Genomic DNA, 27,272 nt, shown 5'->3' with positions numbered 1-27,272 from the left:
ATGTTTACTTCGAAATCTGGGCTCCACTCGAATCGAACCGAGAGATCGTTCGAGGAAGCTGACTTGTTGTTGGGACCATAGCTGTAACTTTCCGAGCCTTTTGTGTGACCCTGAACGCACCACATCACATAATGCAATGAGTCCCGCCCTGCCGAGCTCGGAGCGTCTCTCATCCCAATGTCGGACAGACGAAGACTCGCCTTCTACCGCAGGCTTCCATGACGACCGACGAGAACCGCCTTTCGAACGCCTTCAACAAGCCGGTTAGCCGCCGCTCGCTCACAGCAATGAGATGATGTGGCCAAAGGAACGATTTTTCAAGAACGACGGAGCAGCACCTTAGCATGCTTGGCTAACGAAGAGAGCTAAAGGCTCGGCGCTCGCGTTGGCTAGCCTCGGCTCCCTCCACCTACGGGCTTGTTGTTAACCGCGCTGCCCGCCGAGCAGATGCTCTCCCGGCTCGCCTTCCGCCGAGGCGGCCAGCGTCGCCCCTTCGGCCTCTCCTCCGAGCACCTTGAGTCTGGATCGCAAAACCTTCCTCGGGCAGAAGCAGTCAAAGCAGCTTCTGGCCTCCGACATGTTGTTTGTTGACATGAATGTTTGAACGGTTAGCATTCCGTCAGAATCTAATTCCGGCCGGGCCATGCCTGCTCCAGACACAGCTTTAAAATCCCCAAATTTCACTTTATCACTTCATAATGTGATTTATTCCGTTTTCCTTTTTAATTCGGCAGCTTGTGTCCATCTCCCAGATAGTACAGTAATAAAAATCACTTTAAAAAAAACAAAGTTAAAAATTCAGTATTATGCAAAACAACATACTTCGAAAAGTCCAATGAGGGTTGGAAGTCAGACGGTGACTTTTGTTCCAAACTCTTTGTTTCAACTGAAACCGGAGTCCGTCGCGAAATCCAAAAGACGTCGGTCACACCGAGGTGGTTTCAGCCCTGAGCGGGGCTCTCTGCGGATGAGCTCTGGCTTGCTCTCGCTCCAGCTCGCGCCGTTTACGATCCTCCAAGTACTGCTTCACCCTGCGGATGGTTTGGCCGGTGAGCACGGCGCCGGCGGTGTACAGGATGGCGGTGATGAGTCCAAACAAAGCCACGGCCGCATCGGCCCCGCTGACGTCGCAGTTCATCCAGGTGTAGCCGTTGCGCGCGTACAGCCGCTCGCGCTGCGCGCAAACATCCGTGGCGTTGACCCCCATCACAAAGTGCAGGTAGAGACCCACGGCCGCCACGTAGGCCACGGCTCCCGCCGCCTGAAACGCCAGCGCCCCGTACAGAAGTTTCCGAGACAAATGGTGCGGGGGCTTGTTGCTTGCCACCACAAAGAGCAGCGAGAGCACGCCCATCGTCAGGCTGAAGGCGACGCCGCCGTAGATGCCCGGCGCTCTCATCTGACTGTACTGCATGTCCAGTTCGCGCACCTTCTGCAGCTCCGTGCCCTGCAGGTTGAAGTTGGAGTTGATGTCGAAGCCGCCGAGCCCGCCCATGGAAGATAAGCCCGACGTCACCATCTGAGCGGCCACCACGCAGATCAGGACCAAGGCGTTGGTCAGCACGGAACAGATCAGAACCACTCCTGAAGACAACGAGACGTTCAGAGCGGGATCAAGTTTTTCCTTGTCGTAGAACTGCTCCGGAAACGCAAATCGAGCACTGGCGAAGAATGATGCTATTTTTCTAACTGCTGAATTCATGTTCCTGTCAACCAGGTCCTGAAGGAGCGCAGCAGCCCCAGACCGTCTTGATCAAACCTCTTAGGGATGGTGAAGATGTTTGGGAAACGTGAGACGAGCTTTTCGGTTCTTTTCTGTCAATTACGGAGCAGTTGCGCAACCAAAGTCTCCCATTGACATCGAGGCTTGCGGTTCTTTGGATGTCCTTTTGGGTTCTTCAAGTATCTGTAAGTGTCTCACCTCTCCTGGAGCACATGTGTGTGCATTTGGAGTCGTTACGTGGGGCACGCGCGACGTCCCGGTCCCGCGCGGGTTTGGGATGGCGGTCGTAGTACGGCGGTCGGGAAGGCGACCTGGAGAACGACGACAAAGACGGTCATTCGAATCCTCAATGCGAATTAAAGTTGCCGGTGTAGACACCTGTCAGCCGATGAGCGGTCGGCATCGCGTTGTCCACGGGGCTGCCGATGATCCCCGTTTCTCTCCCTGTGGCCCCGGTTTGAACGGGGTGCTTGGCTCATGGCTGAAAGTGGAAAAAGACCAGAAAGAATTGAAAGAAATGTCACTCACGGTCACTTTGGTTCCTCATAGTTTGTGAATGGCTTCCATTTAGAAGCAGTCGAATGTTAAACTGCAGATGACGACGACATTCTTTTTACGAGTTTGGTCAGGCTCAAGTACGTAATTTCTGTGACCGTTAATGAGAATTTTCTTCCCGTGACAAAAGGATGTCAACAGGTCCGTTTTTCACGGAGAAGGTGTAAGAACAAGTGGTCACTGCTGATGTCAGGAGAAAATCTATCTCTTGTAAAACCAACAATATATATATTTTTTCATTTCCAATCATTCGGTGCAGTCACAGGACAACGCTGCTCTCTACGTGACCCCGCAAAGGTCCATGGTGGAGAACAGAATTTATTTTGGAAATGCCCGTAAAATCCAAAAGACTTTGATGAAAAACTCGCATTTTTCTGCTATCGAGTGACTTTTTTTTTTTAATGGAGAGGGAAATATTTGGCGACGACAGGTAAAGATGTGCACGTGACGATTGGTCATCAATTTGTTCCGGACTCCGCCCCTGCCGCGGCCATTCATTTCTGAGGTGAACGACGAGCACCTGAGGTGAGTTAAAACGCCCAAATCAGCTTGTACTCGCACGTAAACTTTGCGAAAAGTTGGAAAAACAAAGTCCACAACCGAAAATAACCCACTCGCTAGCCACCCCCCCCCCTCCACACACACACACACACACACACTTACTGTACAGTAAACTCGAGGCTGTCAACAAGGTGTAGCCAAAATTGAACATGTATGGCCAGGTGAACAAAACTAGCGCTGACTGAAATCCCAAGAAATTCACTTACTGTGAAATCGGTGTACGCGCAGTGAAGTGCGACTATTTCGCCATTATGGCGCGTGAGCAGCGATCCAGGTTAGCCAAAAAGGAAGGTGGCGGCGCCCCACCCTCTTGAAAGAGAAGGCGGGCTAGGAAAGCGTTGGGGGTTTCCACATTCAATATGGCAGCAACGTTGACGTACATGTCAGCGCCCAACTGACTGCTGCATTCCAGGAAGGTGGGAAATCAGATTTTTCCCAGTCAGATTCCAACCTCGGTGCCGGAGGCCAATGTAAACAACAGAGATGGCTGATTCCGTCGATGTCATGTCAATGTCGCCGCCGCAAGTGTTTTGTTCAAGTTATGATGCGTCACATGTCTCTGGCCAATCAGACAAACAAAACTTTTGCCGTCCTCAGAAATGAATCTACAACAATCGATATTACGATTATTCAATTCGCGGCAGTCCCTCCACTTCAAAAAGCGTAGTTGATACATGATCTGCTCTACTATTTTACATACAAAATACTGTATACGGTAGTGTACATACAATGGCACTATGCTGACTGAACACTGGGTGGCGGTAATCAACATATCACGACAACGGAAACACTTCCGGTGTTTGTCGTGGTGTCACCAGGGCCAAGTTAAATCATATTTTGGAGGTTATCTCTAGTTGTTGTGCCTATCACACAAAGTGTCAAGTTGAATTCACGATAGCAGTGTTTACGTTTGAACAAAAGTGCATTTTGGTGTTGGGCTCATGTTGTTACTTCGTACTACTGCCGCGCTCGTCCGCCAGCGTCTGGCCGTTCGACGCTGCACGGCCGCCGGCGTGAGGAGGCTCACAACCACCGCCGCTTACGTCCAGGGTCAGAGCCCTGAACCGCGTATTCGAGAATACTTCTACTATCTTGACCACCAAGGGCAGGTGAGTGTTGTTGCTGTTTTTTGCATAATCTTCACAGCGAAGACGTCCCTTGAACGAATGTTGCCTTTTGTGGTTTTCTTGGCAGCTGTTCCTTGATGACACCAAAGTCAAGAATTTTGTCACCTGTTTCAAAGGTAGAGGAAAATTCGTGTACTCGTGTATTTTTTATTTTTTTGGTGCCTTTTTGATTAGTAAGAACAATTCAGATTCTTTCTGTATAATTACAGATGTGGACGTAGCTGATGATGGGATGTGGCTTTGTAGTAGTTCTCATTCATCCTCATCTTTCATTACCAGACAAACAGTTCCTCGTCTTCTTCTTCAGTCGTCTCCGTCTAAACCAGAGTGGGCGCTACCGGGACGACTTCCCCTTCCTGTCTCCTTGCGGGCGCGAGAGGAACTTCCTGCGTTGCGATGATCGACCAGTGGTCTTCACCCACCTGCTACAGGACGCTACCGGAGACTTGCTGTCGTTTTGCGGCGGCGCAGACAAGCTGACCGTTTCCTTCAACCCCGAGGCACTCTTCATGCACCCGGCCAGCGGACGAGTTTACCACCCGTGCTCCGAGCGAACGGGAGGCGTCGGGCTGGTAAAGTCATCGCTGGCTATCGAGCTCAGCCCGTCTTTTGTCTACGCTTCCGAGCGAGGGCAGTCAGGACCACCCACACACTTCCTGTGGAGGAAACGGCAGCACGTACTAAGCAATCAGCTGGCAGGATGCTTTGCCACAGAAGAGGACGGCAGTGGAGTCGGAGAGGGATAATGTCCAAAGAGGAAAGTTTAACAACAACAAAAAAAAGTGTTTTTGCACGTTTATTTGTAGCTTTGAGACTGAATGTTACCCGGCACAGCTTCCCTTTTTCACTTGAACAAGCCCAGTCAGCAAAGGCATCTGGCCCGGATTCGGCATGAAGCTGGCACAGCTGGCCTTGAGTCGGCCCACTGGCATAATGACATGGCCCAGGAGTGGCAAAGGAGGCACTGGCTTGACTCTGGCAAACCAGATGAGGGCCAGTTGTGGAGTGAAGTATTTGGGCCAGAAATCAATTTACAACTCCGGCCCGAATACGGCCAGCCAGTATTGAGCCACCCCTAAATGCAGTTTCAGATTTATTTTTTGAAGGAAATGTAAGGTGCTTCATGAAATGTTTTGTAAAAGATACCTTCATTAAATTTCAACATTTTCCAAATGTTCTTGTGCTTCTTCGTACCAAAACAAAGGAAAGACATATTGTTTTGGTTGTTTTATAGCAAAGTATGGTATCATTTTAATGGGCTGGCCAACTTGACATCTACCGAGGCCGTATGTGGCCCACCATGTGAAATGAGTTTGACACCAGTGATGTATAGTAGGGCGTTTTTAGCCGGAAAAAAAAACGCCTACTGCCCGAAGACAGCTGGGATAGGCTCCAGCACCCCCCGCGACCCTAGTGAGGATCAAGCGGCTCGGAAGATGAATGAATGAAAAAACCTAGCATGAAGAGTAAGGCGTTTTTAGCCCAAAAGATTACCATGTATATATAAGGCATTTTTGACCGAAAAAAACGACCATGTATCGTAAGGCGTTTTTAGCCGAAAAAAACGACCATGTATAGTAAGGCGTTTTTAGCCGAAAAAAATGACCATGTATAGTAAGGCGTTTTTAGCCCGAAAAAAACGACATAGTATAGTTAGGCGTTTTTAGCATGAAAAAAACGACCATGTATAATAAGGCGTTTTTAGCCCGAAAAAAACGACATAGTATAGTAAGGCTTTTTTAGACAAAAATAACGACCATGTATAGTAAGGCGTTTTTAGACGAAATTAACGACCATGTATAGTAAGGCGTTTTTCGACAAAAAAAACGACCATGTATAGTAAGCCGTTTTTAGACGAAAAAAACGACATAGTATAATAAGGCGTTTTTAGCCCGAAAAAACCCCCACATAGTATAGTAAGGCTTTTTTAGCATGAAAAAACGACCATGTATAGTAAGGCGTTTTTAGCCGAAAAAAACAACCATGTATAGCAAGGCCTTTTAGACGAAAAAAAAACCGACCATGTATAGTAAGGAGTTTTTGGACGAAATTTTTAGATGAAAAAAACGACCATGTATAGTAAGGCGTTTTTTGAAAAAAAAAACGACCATGTATAGTAAGGCGTTTTTAGACGAAAAAAACAACCATGTATAGTAAGGCATTTTTAGCCGAAAAAAAAACGACCATGTATAGTAAGGCATTTTTAGACGAAAAAACGGCCATGTATAGTAAGGCGTTTTTCGACGAAAAAAACAACCATGTATAGCAAGGCGTTTTTCGACAAAAAAAAACGACCATGTATAGTAAGGCGTTTTTAGACGAAAAAGTGCATTTTTCCAGTGTAGGTGGAGTTATACTGACAAACATATTTTTATAACAGTCGTTTTTGAGACTTTCTTTTTTTTTTAAATGTGGGTCAAATATGGCTCATGAAAGATGTGGCTTAGTTTAGGTTGAATTCAGGCTTATATCAGGAATCTTTTCTGGCCCAGCGTCGGGCCAGATATGGTTTTACAATGCGACTCAGATGTGGGCCGAGTGCGGCCCACATCATGGATGCGAGACGTGGGCCACTGCAGGACCGTCATCCATTGAGGTATGTGGGCCCGGGTGTACGAGTCGTGTCTCCCAGACCAATTTTGCTGACCGGAAGGTCACTGTAGCTGACACTTTCACTTCAATACCGCTAGAGGGCGTTGTCAACTCGCGGAAAAAAAATGTCGACTCTGACCTGGTCACTTGAGGCATCGTCGCAGTCAATGTTTCTGATGACGGCACGCCTGGATGACTTTGTTGAGGAAGAACGTGCACAGAAACTTGAGTTCGAACCCTCCCCCCGAAGAAAAGTCCCATTTTATAATCTAATGCTGCATTTATTTAACACCTTGTTAAAAGTAAACGCATTTGCAGTAAAGCTCCTGTGGCCTTTTCTTTGTTACACGCTAACAGCTTGTCCGCCTCTGACGAGCAACGGCCATCAATCACCACCGTCTGCAGCGTCCTAAATGTCACTACAGTAACAAAATAGAATGTATAGACTATCAGCCATGTTTTCGTTTTGCCGCCAAGGTGTCTTGGACTTGTTTAGACGAGCCATAAAATCTTATAGAGTGGATTTATCATGGCTCGGCGTGCCTGGAAAAGGAAGTCAAAGTGTTCCAAGAGCAAGAGAGATCGGACCCTCGTTGGTTGCTATGGTTACTCTCACTCTACCAAGGGACGCTGATGGATATGAGTTTTTTTTTTAAAGTTCTGATTAATATTCTCACACAGTTGAACCTCATTACAACGTACCTCGAGGGACATCACGAATCTGAATGTTCGAACCATTCCCAACAAAATGGCCGCCAACGACGATGAATAATTCAGTCTGAACATTTCAATGTCGATTCCAAATCCGTGGACATGAATGGGGAATAAAAATGATTTTGTTACCGCGATAACAAGCCGTTGGAACCATGTTTGACGAGAAAGTGGCTCAATTGTTGAACATCAAACTTTCCAAAAGGCTGAGAAAGAGCAAGAAGGCATGAAAGCTTTGATACGAGCGCAAATCGGGCTGCGAAAAAGACACCGTGAACACAAACACCCCCAAAAATTCCAACTCCAATCTATTTCCACATGATGTTGATTACAATCAGCAGGTGAGCGATACATTTTGCAAAATAAACCTTCAATATCATATCCCAAGGGGTCGTGACCTTTTGTTTTGAGCGGCTCCTTTCTTCCTTCATTTCATCATCCAGAGACGTTTATTAACTTCCTTCATTCGTGATTTCATGTTGAGCTCACAAAACAAGCCCCGAAAGGATTCGACAAGGAAACGACTCGGACTACAAAAAAAAAAAGATGCTGTTTTTCATCACCAGACGAGATGACTTTGAGATACTTCACATATTACGACACGTATTGTCGAAAAAACTTGCGTCGGTATAAAAGGCACCAAAATTTGCATCATTTTGAGTACAAAAAAAAGAAGTGGTTGGGATACAAAATTCCTAAAAACTCCTTTAAAAAAGTGTTGAATTAGTTTTCATTTGATCTCATTGTCTCATTTCTGTATTTAAAAAAAAAAAAAAGTCCATTTGAATTACATCGTTAGCAGAGTCAAGGACGGACTTGGACTCAAGTGTTTGCAGGAGCTCCAAATCTACCGCGTGACATTTGACAAGCCACTTCCAGCAGCTACTGGAAAAGGTTTGCCGGCGCCGCCGTAAAACCAGGAGCTCGTAATCCCGGTTTAATCCCCCCCCCCCCCACCTCCGCCCCCCAAAGCGCGAAGGAGCCGCGTGGGAGCGCCGCCGCGTTACGGCTTGACGGCCAACAAAGCCGTTTCAGGATGCCCGGCCCGCCTCGCGTGACAAAGAGACAAAGACGGCGGCCTCGTAAATAGACTGCGAGTAGCGAGTGAAACTCAAGTGGCTTTTCTCAAAAAGGGAGTCCGGCTCCGCATTCCTTTTGGTGACGCGGCCTCGCGCCCTAACAACGCTCGCCTCTTTGTGTTTTCTTGGGAACTACGGTTGGCTTCGGAGGTCAACAAGTCCCCCCCTGCGGGGTCCCATCGGTCACTTGGAGAGGCCACTTGTCGACCTCGTTTGGTCATTTATTCGGGGCGGGGGGTGGAATCTGCTCACAACTGCAGTTTGTGTCCCCCAAAAGGCACAGGCTACACCTGGAGTGTCCAAACCATGGCCCGGGGGCCCATCGCGGCCCGCCGTCTATTTTTCGGCGGCCTGCGTCACGACCCAAAAAAATAAAATTGACAATTTGACAGGGGCCGCAAGGTCATTAAAAAAAAAAAAGGTGAAGGGGGGGGGTCGAGTGAGAAGGGAGCTTGTTAGAAAAAAAAAATATTTTATGTACTGTGGAATTGTTCTCAATATTCAAACCATCGATGATGGGAAGAACCACAGAATGGATGTTTCTAACCAGCTCACTTTCGATACATTCATTTATCCGTCAATCAATCAATCAATCAATCAATCAATCAATCAATCAATGTCTCCCTCCAGCCGCTGAGGGAAACGTTTGCTCAGTTTTGGATGCTCCTCCATGAAACATCTTCACTCATATTTTGCAGCAACATTTTCCAATCTCAACAAACAACAATCAATGCATTTTTTTTGTATGTTGGTTTGATGTGAATTCCGATGTTTGGAACCGATGGCCAACAGCCCTCAAAAAGGGAATTTTAAAATCAGCGCTCTGCCCTGTTCTCCTTCCGTGAGCCTTTCACCCCATTTTTTTTTGCACCCTTCACTGTTGCATTTGAGCTTCCTTCATTATCAAGGCGGATACGTCAGTAAAAAGTTCAAGTGGTCATTTCTCCTTTACAACCGTCAAACATCTTCTTCTCCTTTGGCGTCTCGTTTCAAATTTCTCTTGAGATGGACTACGTGCGGTTTTCCTAGACAGCAAACCGCCGTGAGAAGCTGGACTTTTTTGACTGTCAAAGCTTTTGAAATGTGACCGAAGAACACGTTTGCTGCTCTCTTCCCGGTTTTGTTCCCTTTTTCCAAAAAATTCTGCAGTTGTGTTTTCTGCATCAGCGTCACGGCTTTGCACCACCCGCCGAATATGATCGGAATCAAACTGCGACGGCGTCTCGGACTCAGTCAAAGGACAGCAGATCCGGATGCGGCTCCGCGTCCTCCGGAGTCGGCGGATCATCTTTGCCGCTTTCGGCGACGGAGGCCTCCTCGCATAGGCTGAGGCGGCGAGTTTTGCCCGAGCGAGGCGAAGAGGTCACGCCCGAGTCCACATCCAACGGCCCCTGCCACACCTCGCAGGTTTTGGCCCGGGCCTCGAGTAACGGAGGATCCTTATTGAGGAGGTCCGGCACGGAGGGATGAAGCTGCTGTTCCTCAACGTGTCCTCCGCTCGATTCTTCCGCACGCGTCTCCGCCTTTCCATCGCTTCCCGCGACCTCCGTCCCCCCGACCGCCGAGATCCCGCCGGCTGGCTCTGCAGCGGAGCCGAAATCCGCCGAGCCGTCGTCCGGCTCGCCGTTCTGCGCGTCCTCCTCGGCGATGAAGGGCGTCGTTTCGGGGGAGGAGATGGGCGAGGGCAAGTCCGCAGCATCCGGAGAGGAGACCACCGGGTCGGAGGAGATCATCATTTCCCGGGTGGTCATCAACGCCCGAGGGAGACGCTTCTTGCCCGACGGCGGCGGCGGGTCGAGTCGAGGGATGTCGTCGAAGGGAAAGTGACTGAAAGCGGAAAGCGTTGTCAACAATGCCGTCGTTTTATAATCGACGTTCATCTCAAAGTTTTATCTCGATTAATTTTTTCGCGATTAATTAATCGCGAGATTAATGCAGCACCGCGGTTACAGATGTCGCATTGCAGCCAAAAGGTGAATGCGGCTCCTCCGCCGGCTGTTTTCTTCTTACGAATGCGCCAAGCAAGCCGAGCCTTTGGACGAAATAGGACTGCGGCGCAGAGCAGAGAAGCTAACATATGCCCGCGACAACTCGTTTCGAAGAGTTCTGCCGATACAGCCGCAGGGACTCACTCGCAATCTCTGGCCAATTTTAATAAGCCTGAAACGGGAACCGACAGTTCAGTTGTGTAACAAGGAGGCCTCTCGCTGATGTTCGGTCGAAAAAAACTTGGAGCCGTTCTAATTAGAGATTTCGGAGGCTCAGGCATCGTCGGTTCAGAATATAATTGCCGAAGCGGCGACCGACGATATTAGGTCGGAGAGTCAAGAGTGTGAGCGCATGAAAGAGTTTTCAAACGAGGTCTTTTTTTGCGGCGCCTCAGAGCTTTTTGGCTCATTTTGGGATGTTGCATCTGCTCGTCGGCCACCGACCTTTGTTAAAACTTTCACAATAAACCAGGGATGGGACGATATCCGAACCTCACTAATCAATAATTGTAATAATCAATTGTAAGGAGGTCGGCGTCATTACGCATGTGCGCCGCGACAAAGAAATACAAATATAAATATATTATATTCATTCATTCATTCATCTTCCGAGCCGCTTGATCCTCACCAGGGTCGCGGGGGGTGCTGGAGCCTATCCCAGCTGTCTCCGGGCAGTAGGCGGGGGACACCCTGAACCGGTTGCCAGCCAATCGCAGGGCACACAGAGACGAACAACCATCCACGCCCACACTCACACCTAGGGACAATTTAGAGTGTTCAATCAGCCTGCCACGCATGTTTTTGGAATGTGGGAGGAAACCGGAGCACCCGGAGAAAACCCACGCAGGCCCGGGGAGAACATGCAAACTCCACACAGGGAGGCCGGAGCTGGAATCGAACCCGGTACCTCTGCACTGTGAAGCCCACGTGCTAACCACTGGACTACCGGGCCGCCCATATTATATATTTCTATAAACGGTATAAATAAGTAAGAGTGGTATCGGTACACGGTATCGGTGGGTCCGCAAAAGCGAATACCCGCTCTCGGAGGTGGAATGGAACATCCTTAGGAAAAAAAATAATAATAAAAAAATCGGAGCAGGGTACCTGTTTGCCAAATTTTGGCCGAGTTGGTCCATGCGAGTCCAGACGGCCGCGGCGTTTTTGTTGACCTCGGTGACGCCGATGTCCCCCGCGTGGCTGGATTCCTTCCTCCTCAACAGGTCATTCATCTTCAAGGGTGGAAGGAGGAGGAGTCAAAACAAGAACGACATTTGGAGGAGAGCGAACGGCCGACGCCGGGCCCACCTTGGCTTTGCCCAAGTTGATGGCATTTTTCAGCCTCTGTTGGCCTCCGGAGGACGGAGAGTCCGACGAGCCCGCGCCCAGGTTGGCGTTCGGGGACACCGGGGTTCGTTTGGCCGAGGGCTGGCCTTGCCTGCTGGTCTGGGGACTCCGTTGCTGGGCAACAGAATTCTCAAACATGCTCTGGTCAACTGCGGATAGAGAGAAGGAGGAGTAAGGCCCCCGTCGCCGTCGAGCTCGGAGTCGACGATGCGGCGCTTTCGGCATTGATGCTGGTTCTCGGCCGGGTTGGGGAGGGACAACGATGGCTTGAAAGATGCCCATTAAAAGTTGGCGCTCCCCCACGGCAAAGAACACTTTGTGATTTTCGATGCCTTCGGGGTGGACATGGTTTCTTTAAGAGCGAGATGACATGGGGACACGATTGATGCCACGAGCCAACGGCACGCCGCTTTGAGGCAAGCGACGCTTGATGAGAGAAGGCATGCGTGGAGCGGGAATAATACAGGGATGGCAAAACACAACGAGATGCGACGGTCTTACCTCACGGAGAGAAAGGTTTCTCCGAAGGCCAGTCATGAAACATAAAGCGGTCACATTTCAGACCATTTTACAAATGACGCGTATATGGGCCAATTGTCGTTTCGTCGCGGAAATTGAAATCCGACGGAGCCACAAAATGCGCCAGAGCAGGTACAACCTTGACGCCAGGCTGCATGCGCTAGCGTTTTACTTACCGTTGTCCCTTAGAGATCGACAAAAGTATTACGACGCGCAAATGAGGAAGGAAATATGAGCAGAAAGGAGAAACAATCGCACGCGTGTGTAATTACGGTCGTCGACTCAACTCGAGTGTATTTCTCGAGCGCTTTCCAATGTCGACATGTGGCAAAAAGAATTCGTACAACAACAAACAGGAAATGAATAGCGAAAGCGCTAAAAGGGTCCAACTCAAAATCAAGTCTCGCGCCGAGCCAAAAGCCAAAGAATAAAAATTTGAGTTTGAAGACCAGTTTTAAAGATGGCGGCGGGGCTTGCCAAAGGTTCAGCGCCAGGTCATTTCAAAGCGGGAGCGGCAACATCCCCTCAAAGTCTCCGCTTAGTTCTCGCCACCTGGAATAGCGTTTGCTCCGCAAACCACCCGAGGCACCGGCCGGGAGGTGTGTACCTCTCAGAGAGGTGAGGTGGGGACTCTAAAACGTATCGGAGGCCAGTGAAGGCATGCCAGAGTTGGAGAGTACCGGCCGAGAGGCGAGCGGCAGCAATTTGGAGCAACTGGAGACGCTTCATGGAGGATTGGCCGATTCCAAAATCAAGGAAGAGAGACGTTACAAAGGAGGAAATACGCTCTCCCTCTCTGCAGTATACACGTCGTGTACAAGGGACGAAATATTCCCAGAGCCACCGAGGAATGCCGACTGCGAAGTTACTACTGAAAACAACTCCACGCTAAGCCCAAGGCAGGCGTAAGGCTGTACGTACATAAAAGACAACCGGTATGAGTCGGCGCGACCCGGTTGGCGGTTTTATTCAGCAAAGTACATTCGAACGCCACTATTGAACAAAAGCTTCATTTCACTGTTGTTTTATGATCGGTAATAAGTGCAGAATTTAACGAGGGTTTTATGAGCCAGCGGAAATGCCGCGGACGATTAAACGAGGGGTACAAAAAGCGCCGGTAATGTCCCATTTCACCGGGAAGATTTACTGCAGCGACCGGGCAATTGGCTCCGGCGTACGTCGGTCCATTTGCCCCGAACGGCGAGACGACGAGCGATAAACACTCAACGGACAAAAGAATCATTTCAGCGTGTGAATAGAGAACAGTCCAGGCCTCCGGATTGGCAATGCCACTTTTTTTGGAAGACCGGAAGCCTCGTTCCGACTACAGGAGCGGCAACATTGATACGGGCGGCTCGGTTACTCCGTGTCAGAGTTTGGCCGGCATCGCTAGCAATACGGCGACTTTGTTTCCAGTCGGAGTTGCAATTTGTCATAGATTCTGTCGGTGACCTTGATGGACAGAATTTCTTGGCACAGCCGAAGCATTGAGGAGGTCCGGTTTGCTAACCCGCAGAGTCGCATCGTCTGCGATCTTCAACTCTCACCGGAGCGATTTGCAGCACAGTGCGAAACGCTTTGGCTGAGAATCGGCACCTCCAAACCTGAGACCATCGTACTCAGTCGGCAAAAGGTCGGAATGCCATGGTCCAGGTCGGGAACGAGACCCCCCCGCCCTGAGTATCTTGGGTCTCGTTCACCAGTGAGGAAAGAACAGTGCCAAGATTTCGAAGGTCCTCACGAGCTGCGGGACGGAACCCAAATCACAAGATTGCGGATACCAGCGCTTGTTCTACGGGTCATTTCATCACTCAGAAGATATGAGTTTAAAAATTCCGACTTCATGCCGATAGGTTGCCCAGTTACAGGGTTGAAGCTCGTTCAAGTTCCCAAACAAACGGACAGTTTGCCCAACGTTTGTCTTAATATGATCATCCATCAACCTTATTCACGTGCATTGATAACAATTTGTGTACAAATACATGTTTGTTGGTGTGTAAATGTACAAAGTTTGTGGAGCAGAGATGAATCCATGACGCGCGTGTCATCTATTTTGGGGCTGGAATGACAGTGGGGAGGGGGCTGGGGGGGTGAGCAGTCCTCTGAAGTTTGCTCCTGTGGGAGTTACACGGCAATTTCATCTCCCAGGCAGTCGGGAGTCACCCGTTTGTTCAGAACATTGAGCAGCCTGAGGGTCTCTGCCTCCGTTCCCCAACCAAAGAATTCCATCACCGCGTCTCCCCCCTCCTCCTCCTCTTCCTCCCCCCTCTCGTCACTGTCATCCGTGTTGGACTCGCACTCGGAGACGATGCCCGACTCTCGAAAAGCAGCAAAGTGGCGGCGGCTCGGCGAACCGGCATCGCGAGCCGATAACTTTGCCGTGTCTTCGGGCATCTCCGTCGCCTCGGGCTCTTTGGTTTCCAAAGGAGGGGGGGCCAAGGAGAGGGGAGGCGGCGCGGGCCCCGGGAGAAAACGAAAACATTCTAATTTGAGAACCCGTCGGTCCCTACCTAGCAGGCTTCCCACGTTCCCGTTGGAAGATGCGAATGGGTTTACGGCCACGTCGGTGGTGCAAAGCAGGGGGAGGTTCAAGGCAGACATCTCCGGTTTGGGCGTCGTCGGGTCGCAGATTACCGGGGGCACCGAGGAGCGAAAGGTGATCTCCAACAAACTGTCCTGGGATCCCGCTGACGAGCGCAGAAAAGAGGAAGACGTCATCACGGTCACAAATAATGGTTTTCAAATGATTCATTCGTAGCTTGGAGGAAAACTTTTTGTCGATCAATTTTTGTTCCGTTTTTAAATAAGAAGTCAAAAAAAACTTGGGGATTATTGTGGATGACATATGACCATTTGAAATTTTGGTTCCGATTTTAGTAAGCACCATGGAACTTGACAAGCTTGATTTGCTTTTGCGGGCCATATAAAGTGATGTGGCGGGCCAGATCAGGCCCCCAGGCCTCGACTTTGACACCAGTGCCCTAAACGATTATACCGTCATACAATACGTGTCATAATACGGTCGCTACCACAAGATGTTTCCTGAAAAATGTTTCCGCCGCCAACGGCTCAAGCAAAAGTGAGTTGAAGTTTGACTTACCGGAGTCGGGTGCGGCGATTTTGGTCTCCAGTTCCTGGATCTGCTTGACCAGCAGCGAAATGTGCTGCAGCAGGTCTTTGTTTTGCAGCAGCAGCTGGTGAACTCGAGCCTGCGCCTCCAGTCGGGCCGTGACCTCGGCGCTCAGCTGGTCTTTCAAGAGGTGCGCCTTCACAGAAAGAAACCGATCGGTAAAAAAATCACGCTGTGAAAACGTTCTCTGCCAGAAGAAAGACGCGCAGCCCCGGTGCCAACGGGCTGACAAAAACGGAAATCCCCAAGGCTCATCCGCTGACGAATTGAAACCGTACCTGAAAATTTTGGAGACGGTCTGGAAAAAAACCCGCAACGACCCGCCGACCTAATAATCTGAACCTGAATTGAACCTCCGCCGCGTCAAAACAAAGCCGAGGCGCCGTTGCCTGAACATCCGGAGCGAATTGAAATGCTGACTTTCAAAGGCATACAAGAAGAAAGGGCACAGATGAGGTTGATACTCCTCAGTCCCCCCCCGGCCAATTAATGGCAGATCAATGAAACAGCAAACGACTTAATCGGAACACTTATTGGAGAACGGGAGCGATACTTCATCTGCTAATTCTCTTCTAATTTCGTTTAAACTCCATCTCGCCGTCTCTCGGGGGGGCAGGGCTGTCTGGCGTTCCTTTCGCGGCGAGTGAGCTCGTGTGGTTTACTGCCCTCGACGGAAGTGAAGGTTGCATGAGCAAAAGCATAAAGTGTTAGCAAACCTGCGCCACGGCCACTTGCGTTTGCTGCTGTTGCTGCTGAAGTTGCTGTTGGAGGAGTTGGATCTGATGGTGAACGGACAAGGGAGCTCCGGGTGAGAGCGCGCCGGATGCGGGGGGGAGCAGCAGCAGCCTGGGGCTGGACGTCAGCAAGGAGGCTTCTTCGGAAATCTGCCACCGCGGAGGAACACGCAAAGTCCAACGTCGTCACCGCGCCGATCAAAAAGGACTTTGAAGGTCGTCGCGCAACGAGGTCGCTCTTCCGCACCCGCATTCTTTAACTTACCGTATTGCGCGAGAGGCCGAGGTCCGAGGTCTTGGCCGTGGCGTCCAGGTCGGTCACCCCCCGGTTCACGTTGAGCTCCTCGGCCGCTGGGAGCTGGTTGGTCTCATCGGCATCGATGTCGGTCTCCTCGAGAACGGTCGCCGTCTTGTCCGCTTCCCCGGAGCCCACTAAAAGGCACGCGCACACCCGCGGATGAGCACGCACCCCTGCACGCGCACATGTGGTAGCAGGCGTGTGAGCATGGACGCAGGCACGCAATGGATGGACGGCAAATCAACACAAAACAGTCAATCGACATCCATCGAGATCAAAGATACTTGAAAAGACGACTGGGGGCTCGATGGCAAATGGGGAAGTCGAAATCTTGGTTCGAAAGTCGCCCCACCCCCCACACCCCCCCGGTTTCCTTATTGACTACTCTTCAGGTAGGCTTTGATGTTCTGTGCACGTTTTGGGAAGCATTTGATAAGACGCGCAAGCTAACGGCTAATAGTTGGGGCAGAGACTACTGACGGATGAATTTTGGGGGCCAAGAATAATCGTAGCAGATTTCAAACACGAGGCAAGGGCATGTTACAAATGTTCAACACACCCCCAACCCCCCCAAAAATGGTGCTTGTTCGGTGCCAGACCAGGGCTGTATTTAACTGGTGCTTAAAACTCATTCGCTCCCAAAGACGTTTTTAAACGTCTTTTCCGACTTGCTCCAGAATTAGCTGGCACTGAATGAGTTAGCAAGTTCTTACGAAGAACCTGTTCGGTTTTTCCACCGGCAAAGAGCCGAGTCGGAGCCACGTCGTGACTTAAAGTGTCCAAACGTCACTGCTCATGTCGACGTTTACCCGAGAGAGCGCTTGCGCTATTAATCACAAAAATAATAATAATAATAACACCTTGTTAGCATCTGCTAGGCAAGTTAGCATAGCGTCAATGACACTTGTATGATCCTTTGTTTGCTGCCTTTTGTTTTTGTGGCTTTTTTTTTCTGACCTTTTTGTTTAATACATTGTAAATAGCATGTGCGTGTCGCGCTTACCTGAAACGGAGGAGCCGTTTCCATTCTTTTCACCGTGGCAGTCCACCTGTCCATCCTTGTTGTGCTGTGCGTTCTTCAGATTCAGTTTGTGACAGACCTCAAACGCCTGACCAACAGTCCGGACAATGCGCATGGCCTGACTCTGTTGGATAAGGAGAAAAGTTGCTTCCACTTTTCCACTTTACTAACCTTATGGCCCAAGTCAAATATCATTTCAGACCGCTGAGAAATGGATGGAGGCTCGCAAATGGCCCCGGGCCGTAGTTTGGACACCTCCGTTTTAGGACATGGCTCCAATCCTGGGGAGCTTTTATTTTATTTTGTACATAGCAGTGTGCTACTGCAGCGGTCACTACTCGGCCCGTAATAACGTAGCTCACGACTTCGATTCCGTTCATGTTGGCTGTGAGCAGGAATTGAAATCCGCAAGGAGGAAGGTTTCTATTGGAGGTTTGAAAACAAGGTGCCGGTTTACCTTCTTCTTGGACTTGAAAACATTACAGCGGAAGACATTGCTGTGGCCGTCTCGCGCGATGTAACTGAAGATCTTCAAATCCTGCGAGTCATGAGACACGTAGAATATTCTGAAAGAAGAAGAAAAAAAACAAGAACACAATTGAAATACGGAACTAGCAAAACGAAAATGTAGCTCGAGGGCTATAACAAAACTGAACGCCACAGACATCAACGATAGCTCCCGACGGAATCTCGCTGAGCTGCAGACGTGACAAAAATGTCCACCGTCCCCATTCCAACCACGCACTGCGCGTCACTCCACACGGTTTGCGCCACCAAATGTTTCCAGAGCAGCAGGCACCAATTAGGGCGTATATTTCGAGAGACGAGGAGCCAGTGGGTGGGAGCAGCAGAACATAAGCATTGATCAACGCCGCGGCCAAAAGTTTCAGCGGGGGGGCTTGAAGGCGGAGCGGCAAATGTGACCTATCTGCTCAAAACAGAGTTTTGACCAAAATTCATTTTTTTACACTCTTAAATGATTCATGACGGCCATCGACAGAGTTTTAAAAGTTCTCGCTCCCAAAGACCCAAGCCGGATGTTTCTCCGTCTTGCCTGACAGCCGCTAAGTAAATAAAGAAGCGTTTCCACTCTGACAACAAATCACGGTTTAAAAAAAAGAAGAAGAATAAAGTTGAGATATTGCAAACCGGACCATTTTTGCAAGACTACGGAAAAGGCGACGAAGGAAAGATGCGACTTACCTGTAAATGGGGTCCTGCATCACCAACATCTTATTCTCGTCCCACATCCATTCTTTCTTCTGTAAATCAAAAAGAAATCACGCATCAGGACTGCTGAATTCACTCGGCAGTTTTCCGAGCGATCGATGGTCCTCCGCCGTATTTTAATTGCAGTTGCGGCGTTGCGCCACTAGGGCGGCGCTACAAAAACACGACGAGACGATTTTTCAACGATTGCTCCTGATTACAGCGGCAGAGCAATTGCGACTTTCCTGAAAGCGAAGCCCAAACATGTTGGATCGCGGGGGGTGAGGGGGGGGCACCAAAAGTGATGAAAGGGGCAATGATAACACAAGACTCTGACTTTACAGCGTGCAAGCGCATAATTTAGAATTTGCTTCTTTTTGGAATTGCAAACGCGTGACTCACGGGAGTCCTGTGACATTTATTAGCGGTGACGATCAAGCGCCACCACAGAAAAGAGTCGCACTCACTGAGCGGGACAAACCCACACACTCAGTTTCTCCCCACCCGTCAGTCGGCCCCCCCACGGGAGTTCAATGTCACAATAAAATGTCAAGCGAGGAATTATTGCGAGCGATTCCTATCTCGCTGAAGCTTTCTTTGTTGACTGAATATCGCTCCTATCTGGAGTCCATCGTTGCGCTTGGACTCTGAGATGAGTTTGCGAGACCGCCGCCTGACATTTGAGCTTGCGGACGGACGGCTCTTCATCTCAGCCACGCCGCTGACGCTCATATTAACCTTTGAAAACAATTACTTGAAAGTGGCATTAAAACAATATTCCACATTGATGCAAAGCAAATTAGATCATTCGTAGCGATGGACGGCCATCCCTGGCTGGAACACGGTTCCTTTTTCACGGCTTGGCTGTGTCACAGATTTTTTTTTTTTTTTTCACAGCGCATTGCGTTCTGCATCCTGATTGGCTAAGGGACTATCAACTAATGTCAACAGTTTCCACGCCTCATCGCTGAACAGCTTGCCACATTTTCTCCACGACCATGAACATTATAGCATACTGTGCTATGAATCACTAAAATATCTCTTTGGTCTCAAGAAGCATTGATTGGTGCTTTCATATCATTTGTTGCGTTGGGTTTATCTCGGTGACAGACTGAGACTGCTGTCCCCCCCCCCCCCTGATCAAAACAACGTTGTCTTCTACTGTGATCAAAACAGTGTGCCCCCCTTAGCGGATAATCCAGGAATCACATTTTACTTAAAATATTCATTTTGTGTCTTTAATGCATTTTTCCCCCTCTTTTAAAAGATCCCGCGGGGCCGTATCAAACCTCCTTAGGGGCCGGCTCCGGCCCACAGGCCGTATGTTTGACACCACTGGTTTATCTTCTTCTCCTTTCGGCTTGTCCCTTTTCAGGGGATGCCACAGGGAGTCATTAAGGACACCCCTGGTTTATATTTATACTGTATATATATATACACACACACACACACACACACACACACACACACACTGGCAGTGTATACACAACAAGGACAATGAGAAACGTCACTCACTTTCTTCTTTTTTCGCAAGGCCACCTTGACGCCCTCCACCGACACCATGATGCTGACCTTTTTCTTTCTGATGTTTTTCACCTTGAACTCATACTGCAAAGAGAAGAGAAGTCGGACGTGAACGCGGATTCTGGCGTTCAGAACGCCCGGCCGGCACCTGTGGCTCAGCTACAAAATGGGCAAATTATTGGATTAAAAAAAAATAAAATAAACATTGCCACATGTTGGACGGGATGTAAATAAGTCTGATTTTACATACACACATACATATAGAAATATCCCCCATTCCCCCTCCCCCACATCAAACACGAAATCCTCGTGTGAGCCCATAAAATAGTGTTGTGATGATTTCTGGGTCATTAGCGCATGGCTAAGACGTCTTTCTTGTGAGCGAATTTATCGCCGGACGAGACTCAAGCCGTCGTCATCAAGCTTACAAATGGCCAAGAGGACTCGATATATTCCGAGTCGGGAACCCCGCCTGTGCTCTCATTAACGGCCATGACAAACGTTCTCAGCTTGATCACGATGTCCTAATGGTATTCAGAGTACCTCTCCATCCCCCCCCTCCCCCGAAGAAAACCGCCCGTCAAAGTCACGGAATGGAGTTCGGCGACACGGGTGAAGTATGAACCGAGTTAATAGCTTCACCTCTTCTGAATAAAGTGACCAGCTCAAGATGAAAAGCAGGTCCCGTAGTGCTCCTTATGAGACAGGAGATGAGATCCGACTGCGAGACAAGAAGGTGCCCGGAAATTGCACTTCCATGAGAGCGTCTTGCTCCTATCCACTAAATGCTATTTATTCAATTGGGATCACTTCAATTTGATGCTTCAAAAAATATATATATACATATATATCTGCATAGATATGTTTATTAAAGATTCCTTTGGTGTGGACGTCAAGGTCAAGATCAAGGTCATCTCTATGGTCAAATATGCAAAATTGCGCAACAGACGGCACAGAAGAAATGTCTTTCCTCTCAATCCTCAGTGCATCGAAACACACATCGCAGCTAAAGATAAGCCAGCAAAACTAAACCGTATAAAAATAAAAAAAAGATAATAGATAAATCTAAACAATGTAAGCAATAATCACAATGAGCAGTCAACAGACATCAAGGGCACCTCAAACCTTGTCTTTTTTTTTCAGCGAGGCTATTTCAAGGACTGAGACGGCCTCCATTAGGTGGAAAATTGGCAAAACTGATTTTTTTTTTTTAGCCTGAACACATCAAAGCGGCTGATGTTGGGATCTTGCGATGCATTGGGACAAAAATGATGTCACGATCGCTTGGCATGACTTCATTCAACTTTGAATATTTCCAAGTAAGCAACTCATCAAGTCGTCACCTACACCAGAGCCGTGGCAAGAACAAGGTTGAGTCTTAGATCCGCGATAGCGAGGTTCACTCGGGCCAGCCATTTTGTCTGCTGGGTCTGAAATTGGGCAGTGGCCGGAAGTGACTGTAATCCCTCATTGGGACTCATTATCTTGAGTCCCTGGAGAGATGGCGGATTAGTGGCTGCAAGGGGGGCGCAGCGACCAAAGAGGCTTATTTCTTTGACAGTCGTGCACCGTGGGACAGCCTGGAGCTGGAATGACTAGACCGTTCATTTGAATTCTTTGAAAATGTAGTTTTACACCTGCACAAAATGATATGAACATATTCGACTCCCTTGTATTCTTTGGCATTCGACTCAGCAAGCAAGTCGACTGCGTTCACACCCACAACGGCGCAAACAAACGCCAGTTTCTACCATCACGCATCTGACAAAAAAACAAGAGCTCAACAAATTCTAAATGACCGTTTTGCACATTTTACATCCACTTTCCTGCTCAAAACGGTAAAATATCAAGAGTGGACCGAGTTCGGAAGAGTCCGGGTTCAAGCACTTCACGATGCTGGCACCACGTCTCAAATGGATAAAAGAACTCCAAAAATGTGTAGAGAGCTCGTTATGAGAATCCATCAATATTAAAAATCAGAATGACATCAAAACACCTTTTTGACATCCTATTCCTCTTTTAGGCCAATCCCATTTGTCTTTGGGGGAGAGGCAGCCAATCAGAGGGCAGATAAATGACACAAACGGCCAAAGTATTATCCAGTGAGCGACATTTGCAGGTTCGGTGGATGAGAAAAGTTTCTATCCAACGCGGCAGCGCCAATGGCGAGCGAGGCCAAGAGCCGCGGCCTGCGGCTTAATGAAAGCGTCCGCCAAGATGAAAAGGTTCGATTAAAACCAGAATGGAAGGCAACATAATTCCATCTCACGCTCGCCCACTATCAAGCCACTCCCCCTTCCACACACACACACACTCACAGACGCGAACACTATCGCCTCATCATGCAATTTCTTGAACTCTCTTTCATCCGCCCTGATCTAAAAGCCTCGGGAATCATTCGGAGCGCTATTAGCGGTGGCGTGATGATAATCCCTTTGGTGTAATCCAATTATTATGTACATCAAGACAATATGGCAGCCAGCGCGAAGACCACAAGTCACGTCGCACTGGGCCACGGATGCCGTAAAAAAAAAAAAATAATAATCCATACCAAGAAATGACACGACTGTCATGAACAGAATGAAAACCGCGATAATGGTCGTTCGTTCGTACGAACCAGTTCCGCAAAAAATGGCCAACTACGGCCTAATACAGTATTTACATTTTTACATTTGTAGATGTAAAAAGTATTTGACTGGCGCCGCTTGACAGCATTTTTCACAGCCCCGGTTTGTTGAGCGGAGATGTCAGCGCTGTTGGAAAGACAGAGTCGGTGAGGCTGGATGGATTCAAAGTATCTTTGAAGGTGGACTCAGACACAACTAAGTCCTCGCGTCTCTCCCGAGCGAGGCTTCGGTTAGCTCGGCACAAGGAAAACGGAAGAAATGAAAATCCGTCCAAGAAGGCTCAGCCAAATCTCCACGCGGCCGATTTAATTTCTCAAAGTCCTTCGAGTAACGCAAAAGAGCCCTCTCGGAAAGTTCCATTTTCCCGGGGAGCTGACTGCCAGATTGAGACGGCAAAGGGAGGCAGGAAGCGGAAATTGGTGTCGGGATGAGATAACGCGCGGGACCGGGGGCCGATTGATGAGGGCGGCTTCCAGGTCAAGCTTGGAAGCGGAGAGCCGCGAAAAACGATTTTGCCTCATGGAACGGCACAAATAGCCGACCTTGTCAAGAAATTTCAATGTCGCAAAAGGACAGAAGATCCGATTCCGAAGTATCATTTGAACGCTTTCACAGCCTGTCGACGGATAAACGCGGCGTAGGCGGGAAAGTCTCGGCAATGGGAAGCACGCTATGTATAGCGGAAGCATGCATAGGTGGGGGGGGGGGGGATAAGCTATGGACTAACAATTGAAATGGTGGCTGCTGGGGCTAGGGGAACGGGGGGGGGGGGGGGGTTACGTCATGATGCAGAGATGGCCTTGCCGTCTAAAGATATGAATGGGGTGGAAAACCCCAAAGTGGGGAGAGGGACAAGAAGCAATCACAGATTAAAAAAAAAAAAGGCAGGAGGGGGGAGGTAGAAGGGGGCCGACGGCGAAGAGGGGGAAGTACAGACACGGATTAGGGAGACAGAAGATTGAAGTAAAGCGCGGGGGTCGGGAGTGTCCAAAGTATGGCGCGGGGGCCCATTTGCGGGCCGCCATCCATTTTTAAGAGTCACAAAGGGCTGATTTATTGATCTCATCAATAAATGAATAGAATCCTTTTGTTTTTAATGTCAAAAGTAAAAACTAACATGCAGAAGAGTATACCTGGTTTTTTTTTTTTTTTTTTTTTTACACTGGAAGAGTTTTTTTCGGTAAAACAGGGAAGTTTGACATCTTCCTCTGTCATTATTTATATTCTACTATTGGTATTCATTGGGAAATGCAGCTGGGCAGAACACTGTTGAAGAAGGAACAAACAGAGAGGGGGGGGGGGCGGGGTAAGCGAAAGCGCAAATAACACCCGCTTAACCACTTGCCTGCCAACCGAATAACATGTCACCTTGTCGCATGAGCGATTCACACCAAGTGGCACAATTCTCTTTTAGATCCACGGGAAGGGAGGTTGGCCACATTTTCCCTGGCAACTAATCAAACATTTCCTCTGGAAACAAGCAGCAATCCTCCTGCTAAAAAAGCTATTAAAAAAAAAAACACCAAAAAAATCCCACCGACAAGTTGAAGTGTGTACGCATTGTTGGTGGAATGACGCGAGAGTGCAAAACGCAGCCCGGTAGCTATTTCCTGCCTTGCAACGGCACCAGTTTGTTATCAGCAAGCCGCTCGCGGGTGACTCATGCGGGTAGTGAACAATGACACCGCGCAAAGGAAAGGAAAGGAAAGGAAAGGTTGCCAGGTGACGAGTCGCCAATGCAAGTCAGATGGAAAATCGTGCAAAATGGCAACGAATCACTGTCGGCGTTACTCTCTTGTTGTGCCTTGAGCACCGCTGGCTGTCCCGAATGTCGAGCGAGAAGGAAATTCTGCGGGCATTTGGTCATCATGTCGACGGGTCTGTTTTTTTCCGCCGCCTGCAGGGCCCTTGAGCTTAACTCTTCCAAAAATGGTTGTTGGGTCACTTGATGGGAGGTATCGAGGCTCTCGTGGGTATCCACAAACATGCTAATTGCTGCTCAGCCTGTTTTACAGGAGGAGCTTCCAGCATTTAAAAAAAAACAAAACAAAAACAAAAACTAGAAAACGACCACAGATTAAAAGAAACTGGAACAATTTGCAATCACAGAAAAATTGATTCACAAGAACACTTAACCATATTTACAATTTTATATGAGCCTTTGGATGAAATAGTAAAGCGTGCGCTAAAAAAGAAATAAAAAATAATAATAACCACAAAAAAATTCAGTAAGCTTCCTGCACCTCACTGGCTCCATTCACTTGAATGGAGAGCGACCGCTCTCCATTCAAATGAACGAGAGGTCGCCGGGACAAAGTGCGTCCTGTGGAACCTTCCATTGGACTTGACCTCGATGCAGCCCGGAGCCTCAGCGTTCCCTTGACCCGATGATCATGACCCCCAACACCCCCCCCCACCCCCCCCACCCCCCGCTTCGGGGGTGGTGTCTTGGGTCCGCCGAACGCCCTTGGCAGCAATTCGCTAATATGTTGACCACAAGCCTCACGATTTGCTGAACTCTGTCATGAATTCAAAAAACGATGATGTCATGAAATTTTTTTAATGAGTGCAAAAAAAATGACGGTTGCACTCATTAAAAATCACGCTTCAGCAACTTGAGCAATACACGAAATAAAGTCATACGCAGTATATACTCAGTTGCCGCTTTTCATTTCCAGTCCATCTTCCTTCCTGGGTTCCATTATCCTGCGGTTTCCTTCGATTGTGTTTTCAGGCCAGCGTCGGAGCATTTTGACACTGGAGCGAGCCAACCCGAAAGCTCCTTTTCCTGCCGACAACTGCTGCCATGGCAGCACACTGAGAGGTCCGCTTCAGAGGTGCCGGGCAATATTGGGGAAAAAAAGGCGTCAAGAATTTTTGGAGCAACGCGTTCGAGTGCGGATGCTGTGTTGGAATGCACTTCAGCGGACGAGATCATGACGGTACACACAACACAAGGTCAAATGAATTACTGTCGATTTGAACCGGGGACTATAAAGGGCCTGGTTTTGTCCAATTCTTTTGGAAACAAGAGTCAGACGGCCCCCCCCTACGCCGCCGGCAACCGATCCGATGAAACCATGAAAAGTCAAACGTTGCCGAGTTGGCACGCAGGCACTCATTCAGCGCAGTCTGGAGAGAAAGCTATAAATCTGGAGTTTGCACAGCTGGTGGTCAGGAGACGTTGCACTTGAGTGCAGCGCTTCAAAAGGAATGCTCCAAATTGAGCCAGCACATCCGCCACATACCGATGGAGTCTTAATTCTGCATATTTGCACTCACAAGTACAACATATTCTGCAACGCTACTTCTCATGAGCGCACGTCTTCCCTGTTACTTTGTCAAACTCATGATTACGCAACCTTTGATGCAGATTAAATGCCCACACACACACACACACACACACACACACACACACACACACACACACACACAAATAAAGTCGCATGAATTTGAACGCTTACCCTGATTCTTCTCATGGCGGCCACGATCTCCACCCGACTGCTGGGTCGCGTCACGTCGAGGCTGCCGATGTACTGGTGTCAACAATGGAAAAGGGAAGCGGATTAAGCATCGCGTCTCCGTTCGGCCACCGGTGTCAAAGTCGAGGCCCGGGGGCCCAGATCTGGCCCGGAGCCTCATTGTATGTCGCCCGGCGGAAAGCACAAAATCAAGCACGTCACGTTCCACGACCGCTTGCTAAAGTCTGAAGCCAAATTTCAAATTGGGGGATGAAATATTGATAAGGTTTCCGCATATTCATAACGTCCCTCCAAGGGAAACGGCCGGCGACAAAAAATGACTTTGACGCACCTGACGTCTACTTTTTATATCAATAGTAGCACTGCACCACGTCAAGTCAATACACAAATTAATATTATAGCTTGTCGCCCTTCAATGTATTCGTGCTGTTTTCCAATGTACAGGAACGATGCGGCTTGGACAAAAAAAAAAAAAAACCAAAAGTAAGCTGATTTGGGTTGAAAGAACAGGGGTGCTGCATTTAGACTTCAGTGCAAGCAATGTAACTTTTTCCCTGGGTGGAGGGGGCATGCGTACCTTTGCCTCGAAGTTGATTCCATGTTGGAAGGCTTCCTCGTTGTGGAGCGGGATCCTCAAATCGTGCCCATCGTCGACCAGGTTGTATTTGCTTTTCGCAGGCATTTTTTTTCTCTCTCTCTTGGGGCCGGAGGGCGTCCAAGAAAGCCGAGGCGAGGCGAGGCGAGGCGTCGTCGCTCCGGGCTGGAATCAACTTCCAAATCCGGTCAGTGCGCGTTCCTCCTCGTCGCCTTCGTCCGTCGTCGTCGTCGTCGCAGCATTGCCGCGGCGCTCCACCGCCCTCGGCCGGCCGAAGTGGAGAACCGGAGCCGCCTCGGCGTTTGCGTTTGCGGGGCCCGACCGAGCGACGTCTTTTGCCGAGTTTCGCTCGGAGTGTGGAACTAAGGCGAATCCCGCCTCCGGTCGTAGTGGCTGCCGGGGCCGGACACCCCCCCCTCCCTCCCCTCTCCCAACCCCCGCCCCACCCGC

General features: G+C 49.1%; 4 protein-coding genes across 4 annotated transcripts; 1 reads left to right on the top strand and 3 right to left on the bottom strand.

Annotated features, from left to right (window-relative positions):
- Window positions 1-663: 663 nt before the first annotated feature.
- Window positions 664-3,233, bottom strand: si:ch211-191a24.4 (uncharacterized protein LOC100150331 homolog). Its single transcript, XM_052073628.1, has 4 exons — window positions 3,046-3,233; window positions 2,102-2,204; window positions 1,922-2,034; window positions 664-1,584 (listed from the first exon to the last, which is right to left on the bottom strand). Exons 2-4 carry the CDS (start codon window positions 2,200-2,202, stop codon window positions 926-928), a joined length of 873 nt encoding a protein of 290 aa, XP_051929588.1. The 5' UTR covers window positions 2,203-2,204; window positions 3,046-3,233; the 3' UTR covers window positions 664-925.
- Window positions 3,234-3,605: 372 nt separating this feature from the next.
- Window positions 3,606-5,139, top strand: c8h8orf82 (chromosome 8 C8orf82 homolog). The gene is made up of 3 exons (XM_052073639.1): window positions 3,606-3,948; window positions 4,034-4,082; window positions 4,246-5,139. The coding sequence occupies exons 1-3, from the start codon at window positions 3,781-3,783 to the stop codon at window positions 4,710-4,712; spliced, it is 684 nt and encodes a 227-aa protein (XP_051929599.1). The 5' UTR covers window positions 3,606-3,780; the 3' UTR covers window positions 4,713-5,139.
- A 2,421-nt stretch (window positions 5,140-7,560) lies between these two features.
- LOC127605817 (uncharacterized protein C1orf226) lies at window positions 7,561-13,092 on the bottom strand. The gene is made up of 4 exons (XM_052073625.1): window positions 12,185-13,092; window positions 11,645-11,832; window positions 11,444-11,568; window positions 7,561-10,175 (listed from the first exon to the last, which is right to left on the bottom strand). The coding sequence occupies exons 2-4, from the start codon at window positions 11,819-11,821 to the stop codon at window positions 9,578-9,580; spliced, it is 900 nt and encodes a 299-aa protein (XP_051929585.1). The 5' UTR covers window positions 11,822-11,832; window positions 12,185-13,092; the 3' UTR covers window positions 7,561-9,577.
- Window positions 13,093-13,233: 141 nt separating this feature from the next.
- nos1apa (nitric oxide synthase 1 (neuronal) adaptor protein a) lies at window positions 13,234-27,233 on the bottom strand. Its single transcript, XM_052073586.1, has 10 exons — window positions 26,805-27,233; window positions 26,210-26,281; window positions 20,110-20,202; window positions 18,589-18,647; window positions 17,843-17,951; window positions 17,368-17,509; window positions 16,332-16,537; window positions 16,049-16,216; window positions 15,303-15,468; window positions 13,234-14,889 (listed from the first exon to the last, which is right to left on the bottom strand). Exons 1-10 carry the CDS (start codon window positions 26,907-26,909, stop codon window positions 14,327-14,329), a joined length of 1,683 nt encoding a protein of 560 aa, XP_051929546.1. The 5' UTR covers window positions 26,910-27,233; the 3' UTR covers window positions 13,234-14,326.
- Window positions 27,234-27,272: the final 39 nt, after the last annotated feature.

Source organism: Hippocampus zosterae, chromosome 8, assembly GCF_025434085.1.
Source record: "Hippocampus zosterae strain Florida chromosome 8, ASM2543408v3, whole genome shotgun sequence".
Taxonomy (NCBI): Eukaryota; Metazoa; Chordata; class Actinopteri; order Syngnathiformes; family Syngnathidae; genus Hippocampus; species Hippocampus zosterae.
This window is presented reverse-complemented; position numbering and strand designations above follow the sequence as displayed.

Coding starts and splice junctions, on each gene's coding strand:
- c8h8orf82 (XM_052073639.1), top strand. CDS start 3,781: ATGTTGTTACTTCGTACTACTGCCGCGCTCGTCCGCCAGCGTCTGGCC. Junction 3,949..4,033: donor ATCTTGACCACCAAGGGCAG/GTGAGTGTTGTT, acceptor TTTTCTTGGCAG/CTGTTCCTTGATGACACCAA. Junction 4,083..4,245: donor TTTTGTCACCTGTTTCAAAG/GTAGAGGAAAAT, acceptor TTTCATTACCAG/ACAAACAGTTCCTCGTCTTC.
- LOC127605817 (XM_052073625.1), bottom strand. CDS start 11,821: ATGTTTGAGAATTCTGTTGCCCAGCAACGGAGTCCCCAGACCAGCAGG. Junction 11,569..11,644: donor TCAACTTGGGCAAAGCCAAG/GTGGGCCCGGCG, acceptor CCACCCTTGAAG/ATGAATGACCTGTTGAGGAG. Junction 10,176..11,443: donor GGCCAAAATTTGGCAAACAG/GTACCCTGCTCC, acceptor TTCCGCTTTCAG/TCACTTTCCCTTCGACGACA.
- nos1apa (XM_052073586.1), bottom strand. CDS start 26,909: ATGCCTGCGAAAAGCAAATACAACCTGGTCGACGATGGGCACGATTTG. Junction 17,952..18,588: donor ATGCAGGACCCCATTTACAG/GTAAGTCGCATC, acceptor TTCTTCTTTCAG/AATATTCTACGTGTCTCATG. Junction 16,217..16,331: donor TCGGCCTCTCGCGCAATACG/GTAAGTTAAAGA, acceptor CCGCGGTGGCAG/ATTTCCGAAGAAGCCTCCTT.
- si:ch211-191a24.4 (XM_052073628.1), bottom strand. CDS start 2,202: ATGAGCCAAGCACCCCGTTCAAACCGGGGCCACAGGGAGAGAAACGGG. Junction 2,035..2,101: donor GACCGCTCATCGGCTGACAG/GTGTCTACACCG, acceptor GTCGTTCTCCAG/GTCGCCTTCCCGACCGCCGT. Junction 1,585..1,921: donor ACACATGTGCTCCAGGAGAG/GTGAGACACTTA, acceptor CGTTGTCTTCAG/GAGTGGTTCTGATCTGTTCC.